The sequence below is a fragment of the Lissotriton helveticus genome, chromosome 6, assembly GCF_964261635.1.
Source record: "Lissotriton helveticus chromosome 6, aLisHel1.1, whole genome shotgun sequence".
Classification (NCBI taxonomy): Eukaryota; Metazoa; Chordata; class Amphibia; order Caudata; family Salamandridae; genus Lissotriton; species Lissotriton helveticus.
In genome coordinates, this window is record NC_136067.1 from 1,494,544,877 (window position 1) to 1,494,563,814 (window position 18,938).

The window sequence follows — 18,938 nt, forward strand, 5'->3', positions numbered from 1 at the left end:
GTGTTTTCTGCTAAATTTTTTTTAGTGGCCTTGCGTATGTCTCTTCGAATGGTCGGGACCTGTAAGTAACCGGGGTAGATTGGGTAGATCCTCTTACGGGACCTATGATTGTAGGAGAAGGTTAGTTGCACGGGTGAGTGATCTGAGTTACCCCTGGGTTTGATGGTTATTTCAGTGACATTCTGTAAGTTGGCCTCTGACTGCATTAAGTAGTCTATGCGTGCGAGACTATTGTGGACATTAGCGTGAAACGTATATTGCCTATCTGCACGGTGGAAGTGTCTCCAAACGTCCACCAGTCCCAGTGCGTCTGTAAAGCCGTGCAAGCGTGAAACTCCCGCCGTCTGTCCCCTTACTGGATGCCTATCCATGCTGGCGTCCATCGTGGCATTGAAATCCCCTCCCATTATTAGGTCTCCCGCCGGCAACTGAAGTAGGAATTCTCCCAGTGCTGGGAGCGCCACTGCGTGGAGCACCGGAGGTATGTACACTGAGACTACATTTAGAAGTTTACCTTCCCATTGTCCATGCATTGCTGCAAATCTACCCTGATCATCTGTACGACACTGAAGTACAATGAAGGAAGAGTTTTTGCGTACCAAAATCCCCGTCCCCTGGAACCGGTCGAGAACTCCGAATGTACCACCATCTTGTATCCCCACCTGTCTAAAGCTTTGCATGCCGAGCCTGTGAGATGTGTTTCTTGTAGGAGTGCTAACGTGGGCGCCAGACGTTTCAATGCTTGCAACACCAACCCTCTCTTGATTTTGTCACCCAGTCCATGTAAATTCCAGGTGAGCCATGTGAGAGGGGTCACCGTGGCCTCAGGAGCCGCGCCTTGGGTAGAATCCGTCATTAAGTGTATTGCCATTATCGTGGTAAATAGTAGGAGTGTGCCACAGTACGGTCGTGCTAGATGCTGTGCTGCCAATGTGAGTGTTTTTCATTATGTCTCTACTACTATTACAATTAAGAGCTAAGAAATGCAATGTCCAAAAACCCCAACTTCCCATCCCCACCCCCCCACCCTGCCTCCCTGCCCGACGGACTCTGACCTGCCCGCCACCCCAACTCAGCAGAGTGCTTGAAGCCCATCCCAACCATGGTACTTGCGTGAAGGGGGTAGGGAGTCCAAGAAGGAACGTAGACCCTTCGTCCCTCCACAGCCCGCTGTGGACCAGTGTCCAAGGCCGGCGTTGCCGTCTTCTTGATTTTGTAGGAAAGGTATACTGTGAGTCAGTGTCCTGCAATCATGTTTCAGCCTTGTCCGAGGTCCTCCACGTCGGGTCGTCGATCGTCGTCCCCCTCGTCGCGTGGTTGTTCCTGGCTACTCTCGGATCCACTGTCATTGCGACGCTCACGGCCTCCGCGCCCGAGACCCGGTCCTTCCATTTTCCGCCATCCGTCGAGCCAGTCACGGGCCTCATCTGGAGACTCAAAGAACCAAGTTTTTCCGTCCGCCACAACTCAGAGTTTCGCCGGAAAGATCATTGAATAGGGCAGGCCCTTATCCCGCAGTTCTTTTTTTAATGTCCAGGAAGATTCGTCGCCTCCGTGAAACAGCTGCTGTGTAGTCCGGAAAACAGGATATCGTTGAGTTCAGGATGCGTATTGGGGGGGATATCCTCGCAGCCTGTAATAATGCATCCCGGTCTCTGAAATTGAACAATCGTGCAAGCACTGGTCTAGGAGGTGCTCCTGGCTTCTGTCTCCCTCCCGGGACTCTGTGCGCCCGCTCTACGGAGAAGAAATTGGAGAGGCCCTTCGGTTGTAACCTGGTCTGCACTAGATCTTCAACATACAGATCCATGGCCGGCGCACCTTCACTTTCAGGAATTCCAAGGATGCAGACGTTGTTCCTGTGAGAGCGTCCTTCCTGGCCGTCCAGCTTGTCCATCAGTGACTTATTTTCGGTTTCGAGCCTGGACACCATCTTCTGCAGTGCTGCCGTGTCCGCAACCAGTGTTTTGGTGACCTGTTCGACATCTGCAAATCTGGTTGCCATTTTCTGAAAATCAGCCCGCAATAATGAAACGTCTGTTGAGATTGTACCTACTGTAGCTTGGACTTGCGTGAGCGCCGCCATTATATCGTCTAGAGTCACTTTCTTGGCGCCAGCGCCATCGCCATCTGCGGTTTTCTCAGGAGGATTCTTGCTTTCGGGAAGCGGCGGAAAGTCTTTTCCGTAGGCATATTTATCGAGTCGGGCCTGGGCGTTCTCCCCTCGTGGGGGTCTGCCCGCCATGGTCACTGCCAGGACCGGCAAAAGATGGCTACATGCAGTAGTGCCTTTTCCCACCAATGTATGTATATCCTAGAGTCCTCAGGTCAACCAGCCAGTTATTCCCTGCTGATGCGGAGTTTTCGAGGAGGTATGGCAGGGGTCCTCCACCACGTCCAGACTCAGGTGCGGGGGGTAGGGGACCTCTTTCCTGTCTGTCTGTCCCCCCTCTTCTTAACTGGTAGTGCGTTGTCTGCGGGGCCTCCCCGGCAGGTCCCGAGGTAGTTTATATGGGGGGGGGGGGGACCGACCCACCTGCAATCCCCAGTCCCTCTGTATCCGCTCTGGTGGTCGGGACCTCAAAAATCGAGTCCCCTGCTGTGCGTGTGTCACTAGGCCTGACGTTGCTTCAGGCAGTGTCCAGAGGGTCCGGTTCTCAGTGGTGGGGGGCCGTTACACCGCTCTTTCTGTTCCGCCGGTCCCCGCCTGTGCGTCCAGGCAGTCAGCGCGCCCGTTCTCTGGGCTGCCTGTTCTCCCCTTCGGGCCGCCACGGGTCCAGCCGCTAATTTAGGCCCCGGCTCCGGCGTGGAGGGAAGGCCTCATCAGTGCCTCTGACTCACCGGAGGTCAATCCGGTATTAGATTGGTTCCGGAGTTGCGCCGGCAACTACTGCTCGGTCCTCGGCCCCAGCGTGTGGCTCTGGGGGACTGTGTGCAGACGGATAACTGTGCGGATCATTGATAAGGGCTACATCGCCTCCGGAGCTCCCTCAGGCAGCCGCCATCGTTCACGGCTGCTAGCCATGCCAACATTGGTATCTTTTATAGATTATCATGCTACCCTTACTGCCGCTCTGACTTTTTGTTTCATTTTGTTGATGCCTTGTGTTGCATGTTCATATTATCAAAAATAACAAAGGGGAGGGAGTGCAGAGGTCTTATGGATAGAATCCACCTCCAGTGCAGTTTTGATAACCAAAAAAGATTCTATCCTGTATATTTTTATTTTTTATATTTATTCGTGATGTGTAAAGGTGAAACCTGCTGATCTAGGAGTTCCCCTAGAAAAGCACTATGTGATTTTAAAATACCCCTCACACACTATGAATCCCTTAGTGTCATGCTTCATCATGGGGGTCTTCCCGTCCCTCTACGGGAGCACTAGATTATTTGTAATAGGCTATGTGTGGTGTGGGTAGTGGGAGTGGTAGGGGATGTGATAGCTAGTGCAAGGATTAAAAATTTCCTGGCTAGTAGAAAAAATACACTTTATTCATTTCTCTGGCTGGAAATGTTAAAAAGGGGTTTGAAGTAGGGTGTATTTACTGTACCCTACTGGGTCGACATGTTTCGTAAGCAGACCCCCCTGCTTTACTCATCAGGACCAAATGTGATCCCTACTACACTAAAAAAATTAGAAAATTATATGTAATATGCCTGTTGTCCTAATAACAGATTGCAAGAATTGGCTAATCTGTTATAGGGGTCAATAATTACCCTTTGGAAAAATGACCAAATTTGGCATACTGTTCCCTTTGTGAGCAGGCCTCATGAGCTAGCATCGGAGGGGAGGGGTTTCATCACTGGTAACAATGACCGGCGTATAGCCCTCTCACACAATGGCCTCCGGGCTCCTCCGACGATGAGCAGCTAGCTCATGAGGCCTGCTCACAAAGGGAACAGTATGCCAAATTTGGTCGACAGAGATGTGTAAAAGTGGGTCATACTTACTCAGATTTTTTGGGGCTTTTGCTTAAACGCCCATTTTTTTATCCAGTGATATTTTTTACCCTCGATATGGGGGGAGTTCTCAAAAACATGTGAATCTCTTAAATATATTAATGCTGTAGAACCATCTTCAGACTGAAATTTTTTTTTTTTTTTTAAACAAATTTTATTGATAGATCACAAATAAATTTGCAGATCTCTGTACCCCAGAGATATCTGCCGGACACCAGCATACATATAGAACAACGCAATCCATCATTACTTTTACATTTAATACATTGGGATCAATGTAAATAACTCTTCCCCCCTTCCCCCCTTCGCCCCCCCCCCCAACTGTCCCCAACTCCATCCCCCCCCCCGGATCCCTCCCACCCTGCACGATTTCAGACAAGTCCAGCCATTCGCGTACACACATCCCACTGTAGAGCGCACTCAAACCTCTAGGTCTGGGTCAGGTTCTGCTGGCGGTTCCAGCCAGATACCCCTGTAATCGGCCCATCTTTTCCAAATCTTGAAATGTTTGCTGGGGCAGCCCCGGGCAAGGAATATGGGCTTCTCCATCCCCATACAGAAATCTAGGCCCCTCTACCATGCCATGAGCGACGGGACCTGCGGATTCTTCCCGGCCCTCGCAATGTCTCGCTTGGCCACTGTGAGACCCAATAACAACAAATGTCTCTTAGACAGGTTACCTCCCACTCCCTCCAACACATGCAACAAACCCAGCCGCGGTGTACGCGGAGCACCCAACCCAGCGCCTAATCCATACCAGTCCAGAATCTAGTTAATCGTTCACAGCTCCATACTGTATGGAAGAAGGTACCCTCCTCATGACCACATTGAGTACACTCTAGACTTAAATTATTTTAAGGACTCCTAACAGCTAGCAGTGCCTACACGTCATACTTTGTTTCCTTGGTGTATTTTTTACAGCACTCAGGTGGTCATTAATACCCATTGTACCTTTGTTCAAAATTTCCGAATTTCTTCATTAACTGTGAGATAGTTCTCCAGTTTTCTTTTTTTATAAGATGTTATTTCAGCATTAACTACAAACCCCTTTATTGTCTGGCTCTAGTAAGATTTTGTCAAAGTCCCTGTGTTCCCTCTTGATATCCTGTTGAAACAGTTTTGTATCGTTTCATATAGTCAGGCATGCACCTTGAACATTGCTCACACTCCTGCTGTCCCTGTTAATCAAGGTTCAGCCTTTGTGGGACTTTTTCATACACCCTATGTGGGACTAATTTCCTTCTCAGAAATAGTATTATAAAATTGAACTATTAATCTGTGAAGTAATAAGGTCCAAACAATGTACCACCTGCCTTAGTATTGTAGAGTTACCCAAATATCTTAGTTAAAGGTATTTCCCAGTCCAGAAATTAATCTTACCTTTTTACTTGAATAAAAACAGTGTGGTGTAAAAGGATTGTCTCCTGAAATTTCGCCTTCCAGTCTCCTGCTTCTTTTTTCCATGGTGTGTGGAACCTTTCTTTTAGGTCTCACTACTTAAGCATTAAATGTCTTTCTGTTTTGAAAGTTTGTATATTATTGTGTTTGAGTTAGGGCAGTGTCTTTGTTTTCTTAAACATTTTACAATTGCTTACATGTACCTTTCAGTGAAAAGGCTAACACTAAAAGCTGTGTATGGCCGATGTGGCATAAGTAGACCATTAATTAGGCAGACTGAGGAAACCGTTATCTTCCTGCCATTGAATTCTCATAAGAGCTGTATTGAAAGCAATAGTTGCCACTTCCCTTGATCCCTAGTAAAATTCCAGCTCAAATGTTCATTTTGGCTCTTGGTACTTGAGAGTACTGATGCTGAGACCCAAAACATGATGGAAATGAGTCATCTAAGTCTTCAAGGTTATTTGGAAATTCTGAGGCAATGTTTTCATCTTTTAGTTTGTCAATTACATTACTGAATGGGACTAACCTTTACTCAGATCATTTCTAATCTGCAGCATACATAGCTGTCTGGTTGGATCTTTTTGGCTATGTTCCTTCACCAAGAGACGAAATGCAAAACAAATCCTGTTATGTTGAAAATTATGGAAAATGTATTTGCTGGTCATACTTGTAATTTTAAATTAACAAGTCAATATTCTAATGAAATTAACAAACTGTTTCACATCATGTTTTCCTATAATATCTTAAGAAAAGTGTAATAGACAATTAGAGTTCTATGAATACAATTTTATTGTCATGCAAAGTACTATAAACTTTAAGGTGACACTGTCTTTGCTCATTTGCAGGAGTCTATGCAAGGGAGTTCTGATGAAACGGCGAACAGTGGAGAGGATGCCAGCAGCGGCCCAGGTAGCAGCAGTGGCCACAGTGATGGATCCAGCAATGAAGTGAATTCTAGTCATGCCAGCCAGTCTGCAGGTAGCCCAGGTAGTGAGGTGCATTCAGATGACATTGCAGATATTGAAGCACTTAAAGAGGAAGAAGATGAAGAAGATGATGAGGATGAAGATGAAGAAGAAGATGGGGTTCAAACCCCACAGAAAAATTGCAGGACTGCTGAGCTCCAGAAAAGGAAGTTGGATTCGCAAGCTGCAATTTGTCCGGTAGATTCTCATGCTGGTGGAGAAATAAATGGTGCCAGCAATGGGACAGGCAAGGATAGGGTTTTTGAAACGGAATCTGGCCAACCAGCTGATGATCGAATTAGAATGATAGATGCCTGCTCACACCCTGAAGATCCAGAATGTGATATGGCAGGCGAAATGACTGCTGCACACATGGATGCCTCTCAGGACTCCTGTATTGCACGAACTGGAGATTTTCTTGGAGAAGCTATTGGAAATGAACTGTTCAACTGCAGAAGGTTCATTGGGCCACAACACCACCATCACCATCACCACCACCACCATCACCACCACCACCATCACCACCACCACCATCACGATGGGTAGGTTTTCTTTTTGTATTTGTGATTAAACAAATTAAGACAAAAAAGTACTATTGCTAAATAACTATATGCTTATGAATATAACATAATTATTGAATATACCATTTTGGTAGCATTTAGGGGCATGCTTCACCCTCTAAGACCACAACTAATGCAAGTACGGAGTCACGTATATTAGTCCTGCGATTCAGTTATTCAGTACGTTTACAGCTTTGTGTTGACGCATTTCTAGATCTGAATTCTTTGTCTTCAGCATACTTTTTAATTGTTTTGGCTCCCCTTATTGTTAATCAATTAGTCGCCTTATTACATCGTACGTCCTCTGAAGTTAGGTGCACAAAGCAAGAGTATTTGATAGTATGCCCTACTTCATTTAGATTTGTAGTACTAAAACACATTAAATGTTATAAACTCACCATCTATTTTTCCAATATCTTTTGAGGGGTGATACCTGTGCATTTATTACTAGCTAACCCATAAGGGATTGGAGGATTTCAACCCCCCACTACTAACATCCATCATTGACTTAAACAAGTTGATATCCAAAACCGAAATTAGGCCTTCAGCATATATTGCTTACTTTATACTGTGTACGCCTCAGTGTAGGGTGCACTGAGATTACATTATTGTGCATATACAGTGTGCTTATAAGGGAGCAGAAAAGGCCACTTTACTCGAATAGTGGTTCTGACATTTCACCTACCTAGCACTGTTGGCTACTGACAATGCTGTCTCCGCTCATTTGTCGAGGATGAGAAAACATTTCTCAGCCTATCACAAAAGAGATGTGGAGCATTTAGGGTCAGACTCCATGTCCCCTCCCAACATATATATGTGGCATCCCTGTGACACTGCTTACAAAAAGATTTTAGTTACATCAATAACTAAAAGAATGATGCAGTTCAGCCACTGTCGGTGGTTGCTGGAGGCAGAAAAACAGGAGGTGAATAAGCATAGGTGTGGAGAAGACCATAAATGATATAAATGTTCATTTCATAGAGGAGATTTTCTGTTCGAAAAGCACAAAAGGAGAGGCATTTGATAGACAAGCTTCAAAAGTTGTCAGTAGTTGACTGAAGGTTAATATAGAAGCTTATGTTTGGAGGTAGGTAGGAAGTGAGTTTCATGCTAAGACTATAGCAGGAATCCTATTGTAAGTAAGTGAGTTCTTGCTTCTAAGACCTGTTATTACTCCTTCATGTTCTTGCCTCTTAAACTTCTGAGTCCCTCATTTCAGCTTTACCTCTTCTGGGCACTGATCCTGTCTGGGTGCAGGAGACATTTATGTATAGAGCTGTTGACTAGCTCTCTGGCTCCAGGTCCCAGGGAGATTTCATAGTGTAGCGTGATGTGGCCAGGCCCTTCCTTGAAGTCCGACCTACCAGGGACCAGGCCACACAGTGCCACAAAAGAGAAGCAAGAGGGGATTTTCCAACCAGCTACTCTAGTACGTCCTTCTCATATAACATCTGCACATGGATTTACACCTTTTCCACAGAGGAAGACTGCATCTTTGACTCATTCTTGTACACATAGAAGACCTGATTCATTGAGAAGAAAGCATTGTAGTCATGCCCAGTGTTCCTGAAAAAATTCAAAAAGAACAATTGATGGACAGAATCCAGAACAGTGTCATACATTCACCCCAGTACAGAGATCTGGCCCTAAATCCATTGTTTTTTTTGCTCGCCATTCCAATTTAAACCAAGCTACATGCAAATCAGTCTTGACCCTGTGCCCAATGGGAACAGTCGAGCCCTAACTGCCAGGCCGGGCCCGGTCCTCCCTGGACTGGAAACAAGCATCCTAGGACCGGTTTTGGGGCTTCACCCCTCATCAGCCAGGATAGCTTGAATCCAGTGGCATGGAGAGCACAGTGTTCCTGAATAAGGCATCCCAGAGTAAGGAATTCCAGGAGAAGAATGTATACATCATTTTCTTCTTGCTGGCTATTACCTGTATGCACCTTTGTGTAACTCACTGATTGACAGTAGCACGAGGTGCTTGCAAGAGGCGCACTCAAACTTGGCAGTCCTATGGCATCCCATCTTGACTTTGGTCATTTTTGAGATCCTTCATCAATGAATTTTCCCTAGGCACATTGATCCCGGGCCTGATTAAGCCAGCTAGGTAACTCTTTTGTTTTCTTCTACTGTCAAAGCAACTTCTCTAGCCTGCAGTAAAATTCTAGGCCCCATAAATAGAGCCCCCTTTTTCCAACAGTAGATCCACAGATCTATTTTCTACTTGTGTCTGTGGGTTAGAGTTTTTATACTACTGCTTGTTCTTCCATAGTACCACATGACAAGGATTCTGCAGGAAAAAACAATTCTTCACCCCTTAGTCTCCTAAAAGTAGAAACTCATGTTTGTCATGGCCTTACTTTGGCCTGTTCTTCCACTTTCCATTTCAGGGGCTTGAAATTAGAAACCGAATATTTTCAACTTTACATTCTATGGTTCAACTCATTGGCTGCTCTGCCGACCAAACAAAGTAGTGTATGAAGAGTACTGGTCCTTAAAAATAAAAAGGAGTTCAGGAAGCATTAATTTAGGTGTCACAAAGAGGAGTTCACCTAACGGATAAGGCGATCGACCTCGAATCTGGGGATCCGGGTTCGAGTCTCTGCAATGGCGCTAAACATCCTGTGATTCTGGGCAAATCACTTAATCTCCCCATGCCTAACAAAAATGAATGTGTCCTCATATAACACAACTGGTGCTATGTAAAGGTCTCTGATACCCAATACCTTCCGGTCAAGTTCGGCCTATATAAAACTCCTTACAAAAAAAAAAGTGTTACTTCCAACAGAGAGATCAGTGATTACAGTATCTACCTCATCAAATGCAGAGGCAGCCATTCTAGCAAAGAATCCCAACTGAAAGAAAAGGTTAGCCATATTTTGCTGCTACAGATAAGCATGAGGATGGAGAAAGCTGTAATTCTTTCCCTTCGTTAGCGGGAAGCATCTCCAAACCAGTATAACGGTGAAAAAAAGTCTCTGGATGCTTCTGCCTAGGATACCTCTTCAGACGTCATACTGGTACCATCAGAACAGCTCTGTTAGGAAGCCATCTCCTCAGTAAACAAGCTGTAGAGTTTCATCTGAAAGGAAAGTTAGTCAATTTACTCTACTATCTGGATTAAAAGAAAGGACCCATTTAAGTATTCTGAAGCATTCTGCCTTGAAGACATCAGAGAAAAGGGTTAAGAGAAAAATTCAGGCTGCTGCCATTGGCCAGATGTACTGTCTGCTCCCTCGAGCGGATTGGATATTTACCATGGACCTTTAGGAAGTCTACTTCCATGTTCTGACGCCTCAAAAGAATCCAAGTTCCAGAGGTTCTTGGAGAGGAGCACTTACAATACAAAGGGGTACTGTTAAGGCTGAGGTAACCACCAAGAACATTGTCAAGATGTATGGCAGTAGAAGCTGCACATCTGAAATGAAAGATTTTGTCTAATCACATCTTAGCAAGTGGCTCATCAAAGACTCGGTTCGACAGAAGGCTTCACATTAATAGATGCAGTCCAGACTCCCCATCATCCGGGCCCGGAGTCAGTCTGTGCAGTACCTGGGACCTATTTTAGACACTCAAAGGGCTGGAGTTCATCATTCAGGGGAAAGGTTATTGTCTGGCTGTCTGTCTGAAATATCACTCATCTGAAAATATCTCAGTCAACAACATGCCAAATTTCATCTATTTTAAGTTCAATAGCGTTTTTCATTTTTATGGTTCCATGTGCTCGCCTTCATGTGACTGCTTCAACGGTGCCCATAAGACCTATGGTGCTAGTTGTTGGGCAGCTGGAAAGATAAGCTTACCCTTTTATTGGCACTGATTTAGTGGTGCCACGCTAAGAACTATAAGAAAACTATTGCATTAAACCAAAAACTCCAATTCAAACAGTTATTAGAAACACATTCCTGATAAGGTGGAGAGATAGCCTATACCTCCAACAAGTATAAGAGATGGTTGCAGAAGGAATCAGCATATTAAACCTCTTAGAACTCTGAGCCATTCACCTGGCTCTCAAGTCTTTTCTCCCACTATTCATATCAGGGTTCTTGCTAATTCAAAGAGGCTCCACAACGTTAATGGTGGAGCTGAATGTAGTAGCTCAACTAACAATACAAAGGGGTACTGTTAAGGCTGAGGTAACCACCAAGAACATTGTCAAGATGTATGGCAGTAGAAGCTGCACATCTGAAATGAAAGATTTTGTCTAATCACATCTTAGCAAGTGGCTCATCAAAGACTCGGTTCGACAGAAGGCTTCACATTAATAGATGCAGTCCAGACTCCCCATCATCCGGGCCCGGAGTCAGTCTGTGCAGTACCTGGGACCTATTTTAGACACTCAAAGGGCTGGAGTTCATCATTCAGGGGAAAAGTTATTGTCTGGCTGTCTGTCTGAAATATCACTCATCTGAAAATATCTCAGTCAACAACATGCCAAATTTCATCTATTTTAAGTTCAATAGCGTTTTTCATTTTTATGGTTCCATGTGCTCGCCTTCATGTGACTGCTTCAACGGTGCCCATAAGACCTATGGTGCTAGTTGTTGGGCAGCTGGAAAGATAAGCTTACCCTTTTATTGGCACTGATTTAGTGGTGCCACGCTAAGAACTATAAGAAAACTATTGCATTAAACCAAAAACTCCAATTCAAACAGTTATTAGAAACACATTCCTGATAAGGTGGAGAGATAGCCTATACCTCCAACAAGTATAAGAGATGGTTGCAGAAGGAATCAGCATATTAAACCTCTTAGAACTCTGAGCCATTCACCTGGCTCTCAAGTCTTTTCTCCCACTATTCATATCAGGGTTCTTGCTAATTCAAAGAGGCTCCACAACGTTAATGGTGGAGCTGAATGTAGTAGCTCAACTAACAAGGAAGCTTAAAATCCAGAATATTGTCTCAAGAACCACAGACAATTTGGAAAGGCCTTATAGCAGAAATCTATAGGTCACTGCTGTCCACCTCCCAGGTGTTAAGATTGCACAGGCAAGATTGCCTCTCCTGGACTATTCAGAAAACCACAATGGATCATAAATTAATAGGTATTGAACAACATTTTTAGTGTAGTTTTCTGCAAATAGACCTCTTTGCAGACAACAAAACAGTGGATTTCACCTCCTGGTGTTCCAACCAGGGACAAAGGGGAAATGGCAGACCGCATAGGTGAGGTTTCTGTATGTCTTCATTCTGGTAGTTTTGATCCCATTAGTCATCGTCAAGCTAGCTTACTAAAAAAAATCCAGAAGGATCCTTAGTGCTCTGAATCGAAGGTGGTGGGGGTTGCTTCCACAGCCAGGCAAGCTCGCTCTTCGCTACCAGACAGGCCATCCCTATAAAGAGCTTTTTGAGATCGTAAACCCCACAGGTCCTTCACAAGCCCCAGTACTGCAGCTCTGAGACCGTCTGAGATATCTCGTGCGCCACCCCAGTCCAGAAGGATCGCAGCGCCGGGCAGCCCCACGCCATATGGGAAAAGTCATCAGCAGGGAGTGTGCAGTGTGCACATGCGGCATGAGCGGCAGAAAACACTAGTTGGATGCGACCCTTTTATACATCTCCCAGCTGTGTAATTCCTATTTAACTTCCCTCCATCGAAGGTTGGCGGTGCTTGCCAACTCAAGTACATGTGCTGACTTTGGAAGTCAGAATGGAACCACCCCTGGGATATGGGATATAGGAAATTTGCTAATACAAACGCATGTCTCTATCAAGGGTCGTGGCCAAGTTCTGAAAGTTAAGAGTCCAGACCAGATCTGGGAGGTGTGCTATGTGAATCCTAAATACTTAAAAGCGTTCTGCCCTAGGGGGTGTCCGGGCAGCAGCTTCGCCCCTCAGCGGTGGCCTTTACCTCCACTAATACTAATTTACTCACGTTAATGTGAAGGCCAGATTCCTCACCGTAGAGATGAAGAATCTTTAGGGTTCAAGAGCCAAAGGCCAGAGGGTCCCCAGGAAAAAGGAGTATATCATCTGCGTATAACGCCATGTAGTTTTAAAGTCTACTCCCCCACCACCAGCCCAGTATCCGTGCCTCACAGCGTATGAGGCACGCCAGTGGCCCAATTGCCAGAGCAACTAGTCACAAGGAGAGGAGACTCCCCTGGTGCGTGCCTCTGTGAATTTGAAAGGAGGCGTACAGAAATCCATTCACCCATACTTGAGCCGTGGGATTATGGTAGAGTAGATGAACCATTCTGCAAAACGTCCTTCTCAAACCTGCTTGCAGATGGACTGCCTCCAGGAATTCCCATTGAAAATCCACATGGATCAGGGCCAAGGCACCATCCAACTCCTGTGCTTGGGAGACGAATGCAGTGCAGTGTGCTTCTGCCCGCATGAACCCACATTGATCTGGGTGAATGAGATGTGATAGGGTAGGGGTCAGCCCAGCAGCCAGAACTTAAGCAAATATCTTCATGTCTGCATTAATAAGTGAGATCAGACAGTAGGAGGAGCACCGGTCTTGAGGCAGGCCCTTCTTGGGATAACCACAGTGGTGGCACAGTCTAAGTACATTCCCTGCTGTATCTCCTCAGCATAGACGTTCAGCAAGTGGGGTGTTAAAATGGTACAAAACGTCTTATAATAGTCAGTGGGGTATCTGTCTGGGCCTGAGGTCTTCCCGGATTGGAGTCCAGATATGGCTTCATTGCTTTCTCAGTCAGAGACTGATCTAATTCATGGGCCAATGAAATTGAATTGAGGGCAAAGCAATATCCCGAAAATAGGTTCTGTTTATCCGAAGGGGGCGCCAGGCGACATGTATAGAGGTTTTCGTAGAATGTCGCATAGACCTGAGCGATTGCCGAGAACGCCTACTGAGTCTCTAACGGCAGGCACTACTCTGGTGGAGACATTGCAAGTCGCCAGCTATTACAGTAATTTACTTTATTTGTCCCCAGATTCATAAACTCTCTAGGTCGAAGCCCTCTAGCACTGCTTTGCCTCCTCAAGGGAAACCTGCTGCAGCTCTGCCCTCGCCAGTGCCATGTGGCGCTGTTTGTCCTCTTTGTCAGATTGCTAGGAGCGGTGCTTCGAATTAAGGATTTGAGTTATGATGTCACTCACCCACTTTTGTTGCAGACACTCTTGCTGCCTCACATAGCCCTTCAACAGTCCCCTCATGGGGGGTGTGCTCATTACCCACAGCGTCGTCATTGAGACACAGAACCTTCTTTAGCCTGAAAGAAAGCCTGTGACTCCTCCTCTACGAAAGAGGCACATTCAGGAGCCTTCAGATGCCACACACTAAATCTCCAGATAGAATTTAGAGTATTCTGGTGGGCGCCCCATTCTGCCAGTAGGGGGCTTTGTCAGATACGCCACAAGGGATGATTCAGATGGAATGCAGCAAGAGGGAGGTCCATTGCTAGTAGCCACAGCAAATCAATCCGATACTCTGTATTGTTAGTTGCGGACTGGTGTATGTACACCCTCAACAACAGGTGCCAGGAGCGCCATGCATATCATAGGCCCATGAAATTAGCCTAGGTAAATAGACATGCCTATCGAGTCCGACGGCCAAGGCCGGGGGGAAGCTGAGCTGTTCTGCTCGGGTCTGAGACTGCATTAAAGACTCCTCCCACTAGAGTGGTTCCCGGGTAAATCGCCACCAGTAAGGATCGGAGTGTCTAGAGGGTGGCCTGCAGCGGCTGGGAGGGGGGGGGGAGAGCGTAACATGAGATGAAGTTGTAGTGTCTAGCGGCCATATGGCCCATAACCCCCACATACCTCCCCTGGGGATCCTCATGTATCTTGCTTACTGTCAAGAGAAAGCATTTATGCAATAGGAGGGACACTTCCTTATAGCCTCTAGCAAAACCAGAGCAAAAAACCCTGTCCTAGAAGGCAGGCCTAGAAAGGGGCAGTGGGTGCCTAATTGGGGGGTTTCCTGCAACAGGACTACATCTGGTTAGATATAGCACAAAACCGCAGATCTCTTGATACGTTCTAAAAGACCAATAGTATTCCAAGACAGTATTGTGATCATGTGAGTGTGTGGTGTGATGGCGATGGGACATTTGGGGACTCTATGAGGACCTGGGTCATCCAGGCAAGGAAACCCCAAGCACAGCTATAAAACTCTACATTATGGCATTGGTGGACATGCTTAGTGAAATGTAAAACCAAAGTTAGAACAAAAGAACAACCCTATCGGGAACAACATATCTCCCCCCCCCCCCAATCCCTTCCCCCATACTACTTCCCATGAGACATCTGACACCCAAAACCAAGGTATATCTAGAACAAGGTAATTAAAGAAAACACAAGAAGAAAAAACTCACGGGGAATTCAATGGCAGTGTACACACCCATAGGACAGATACTGTGCTTGACCGCGTTCAGAGAATAGACTGGTTAGTAAGTTCCCTACAATTTTAATGCACACTGTCATGAGGTTCAACACACATTCAAGAACCACTATATGGGGCACACATGAGTCTCATTTCAAGCCCCCATCTCACACCAGCACCTCAAGTGTCCTCAACCAACCTTATGTTCTTGTGGGCCATTGCCCTCACTTCGGACAGTTCGTGTAACGCTGATGAGGTCGGAACTTTGTCTTGGAAGCAAAATAACAGCGGTTATCAGTAAGGGTCTGGTCCAACTCCACCGCTGCTTGAACACCCCCTCTCCAGGGGCGTGTTTGACGATGTACCCATCTCCTGTCAACCAGCCCTCGGTCTCTGAGATCGTGAACACTTCTACCTGGACTTTAGCGAGGGAAGCAGTGGGGGGAAATCTTCATGTCTCAGCACTCCCCAGCTCGGCAGGTCACAGCCATTGTCTCTCTGTTGGCCCATTCCCAGGCCTGTTTCGGGGTATCAAAGAAATAGGTGGAGGACTGAGAGATGGCCTTGTGGTGTGATGGAAATGGAAGTGTATAACGGAGGCTGAGGGCATGGAGTGGTTCAGCTCCTCAAAGAATCATCACCGCTTTTGCACCGCCCTGGTGTAATCTGGGAAAGGCATTACTGTGGGATTCTGGTGTCTGAGATCTGCCTGGCTCCAGGCTTCGCGTAGGATTGCATCTCAGTCTCGGAAGTTAAGAATTCGTAGCATAACCGGTCAAGGTATGGTTCCGGTTGGAGGCTTTTGGGTGAGGGAGCGATGCGCTCTTTCAGTAGCAAACATATTAGAGGTTTTGTCTTCTGGAACCCTCGTCAAAACCAGTCCTCCAGTGTTTCGGCTAGAGTTGCACTCTTTAAGGTCTCGGGAGGGCCAACTAGGCACAGTTTATTACTCCTTGAGTGATTTTCAGCGTCTTCTGCCTTTGCGTCAAGGGTTGCAACTTATGGCATTAACTTGGATACTTAAAGTTTGAGTGTGGTGGCTTCATTTTCAGTTGTGGAGATCCGTGTCTCAGTTTCGATCACTCTATCTTCTACTTTCGTAAGTCCTGCCGCAACAGCGAGAAGTCTATCTGGAGACCATAAACCTTGTTTTCCACCAATTCCTGCGAATCTTGAATCGCATTGAGAATTATGCTCAAACCCGCAGCGGACTGGGATGCGGCCAAGAGTGGGGGGGCCTCCGCGATTTCTCTGTGGTCCGATGGGGTAATGGTGTACTGTTCCATTTTAATTTGGGCCGATGTGGGTGGAGGAGATTTACTGCGTCCCATCATCAATTGGTCTCCGGTGAGGAGCGGCAGGAGACCAGCATGTTGGGGTCAGGCCAGCTTGCCACACGACAGCATGAGCAGCCTGCCCGTAGGGCCCCTCCCCCCCCACCCCCAGTCCAGGAGTCAGTCCAACTACAGCAGCTAGGCCCGGAGACAGGAAGCAAGTCTGACCCTAATGTGAGCTGGATCAAGCCCACCAACCTGTTTGCCCAAAGGCAGCACTTGCAGTCAGCAGAGCCCGGTGCAAAGTCCAGAAGGTGGGTGTCTATGCAGGTCAAGGTACAGCACACTCGCTGGTCCCTCCAGTGATCGGGGCCTGTAGTGATGTGTGAGTCCGGCAATGGAGGCGCTTCCCAAAGACTACAGAGTACCCAGTTTATTGAGACATTGAGGTTTCATCCACTAGGGCTGTTCAGTGCATAGAGATGAATGGGTGCGAGGCATCCACAGAATGCATCTTGCCGTCGACAGAGGAGAGCAGAAGGGGGGTTGGGGGAGGGCCTCCCTGGGGGCTGTGGTCCCCACGAGAATCTAATGTCACCAGTGTCCTGCACAGTTCACTTTTCAAGTCTGGCCTCTGATAGGTCCCAAGTATTGGTCCACGCCGTCAGGTGGGAGGCCTGTATGAAGGGACAGCCCCAGGGTCAGACATGCACCCCCACCAGGCTTCTCGGGGACCCCTTGGCCTGCAGCCTGTATCGGTCCAAGAGTTGAGGGCCCAGCTTAATTACTTGTCCTATAGAGTCCAGGGTCTCCAGGATTTGGTTGTGAGGTCCCTCTGAAGTTTGTCGGCAGGCCCACGAACCAGAGCCCCGTGGGTGAGAGCAGTCCCGTGCAGACGATAGGGACTGCTGCTCCCCCCCCTCCCCACCCCCCTTACCCTCCTCGGTCGGCAGACTAACTTTGACAATGCCCCCCAGCGGGTAGCACAGCACAGTGCCCATCCTACCTGCACCGGGTGGTGGTGGTGGTGGGGGGGGGCAGGCCCCTTGTCGTTTCTCCTGTGGTCTGCCCCGGGAGCAACCATGCTCTGCCGCAGCCACTTCTTCAGTCCCGATTCCAGGCCCGCCGGCAGGGACAGCATGGGGGCCACCACAGGTCCGGGGCTCCACTCAGGAAGTCAAGGGTCTGCTCATCGGCTCCACACCAATCTTTCGGTGTTCAGGGGCCAAGTCCAGCCAGTAAACGCGCTGGTCTGCGTTTCACAGGCCGCGGAGTCTCTGTGATAATTGCCATCTGTTAGCAGTCGAACTTCATGTCGTGGGTCCAGCTGCCTCGCCACCTCCCTAAGGAGCATCAGGACGGGTTGCACAGGCACCCTCAGTGTCTGGGGCCATGCAAGGGTTGCTGCACCTAGCGCGCTCAGGCAGAATGAGAATGGATAGAAGTCATGCAGTAGGAGCGCGGTAGGAGCTTCACTAGAGCTCGACTGCCATCTTGGCCTCCTTGCCCATGCCCCCTTCGCTCAAGAGTTTATGTGCATTCTGAAGGAGAACAAACATCTGTGCTCCAGGGCATCCTGTTTCCTGAAGTGGAAGATATTTTGCATTTGGTGCATACAGTAGAACAGGAAAAAGTGATAGTCCCACCTATCTTTTCTTCTTTCCTGAGTTTGGCGGCAGTTCTTTTCTTTAAAGGTTTATTTTGCAACTTTTACTACTTACAGAAAAAGTCCTTCACAAACTTCTTTTTGGAGAGCCTATGCTATGAAGGACTTCTGGGAAATTAAAGTTATTTCCACCAGTCAGGAAACTTCCTTTCTGGGAATTGCACATAGTCCTTCTAATCCCTTTGGGTCCTACTTTTGAGCTAATCTACTTCATAAGAACAAAGTGCACAGGTCTGTTTTCAAGGTCGTGTCGTATCACCACAATAATCAGATCACTACTATGCCTACATTGTTTCAGAAGCCCTCCTCTCCGAAAGAAATGTCCCTTTACGCTCTGGAATTTACCAGAAAGTTGGCGTTTTCTTTACACAAGACTGAAGAGTTGAAATAAAACAAAGCTCTGTTTGTTAACAATGAGAGTCTTTTCAAACTCGTTTTGCAAAAACAAAATTATCCGTTCTAAGAAGGAGACACTCCTGTATCCATCTTTGTTGTCAAATAGCAAATAGCAACCTATCTGTTAGACCTGTGGCTCCCTTCACAAAAGTTGTCAAAATTGCTTTGCTACGAAACATCCCCGAAGGCAATCATCTGCAGACCTGTTCACACTTTTGTGAAACTTTTACCATCTTGTATCAAACTCCAGGCCAATATCAGAGTGAGTCAGATGTACTTCAAAAACCTTTTTTAGTGGGGCACTTTGCTGTCACAAGTTTTTAAGGTGCAGGATTTTGCTCAATGACCATTAATGATAATCGCTGGGGGAGAAAGAAACTATACTTTCCTGTAATCCAAGTGAACCTCCAGGTA

The 18,938-nt window shown here is 46.9% G+C and overlaps 1 protein-coding gene across 2 annotated transcripts in view; it reads left to right on the plus strand.

Annotated features, from left to right (window-relative positions):
- USP34 (ubiquitin specific peptidase 34) overlaps nt 1-18,938 on the plus strand; it is a 2,681,755-nt gene that overhangs the window by 296,264 nt on the left and 2,366,553 nt on the right. For both annotated transcript variants that reach the window (XM_078649291.1, XM_078649292.1), the window contains exon 14: nt 6,207-6,868. In XM_078649291.1, the coding sequence (XP_078505417.1) occupies nt 6,207-6,868 (662 nt within the window). The remainder of the gene's footprint in view (nt 1-6,206; nt 6,869-18,938) is intronic.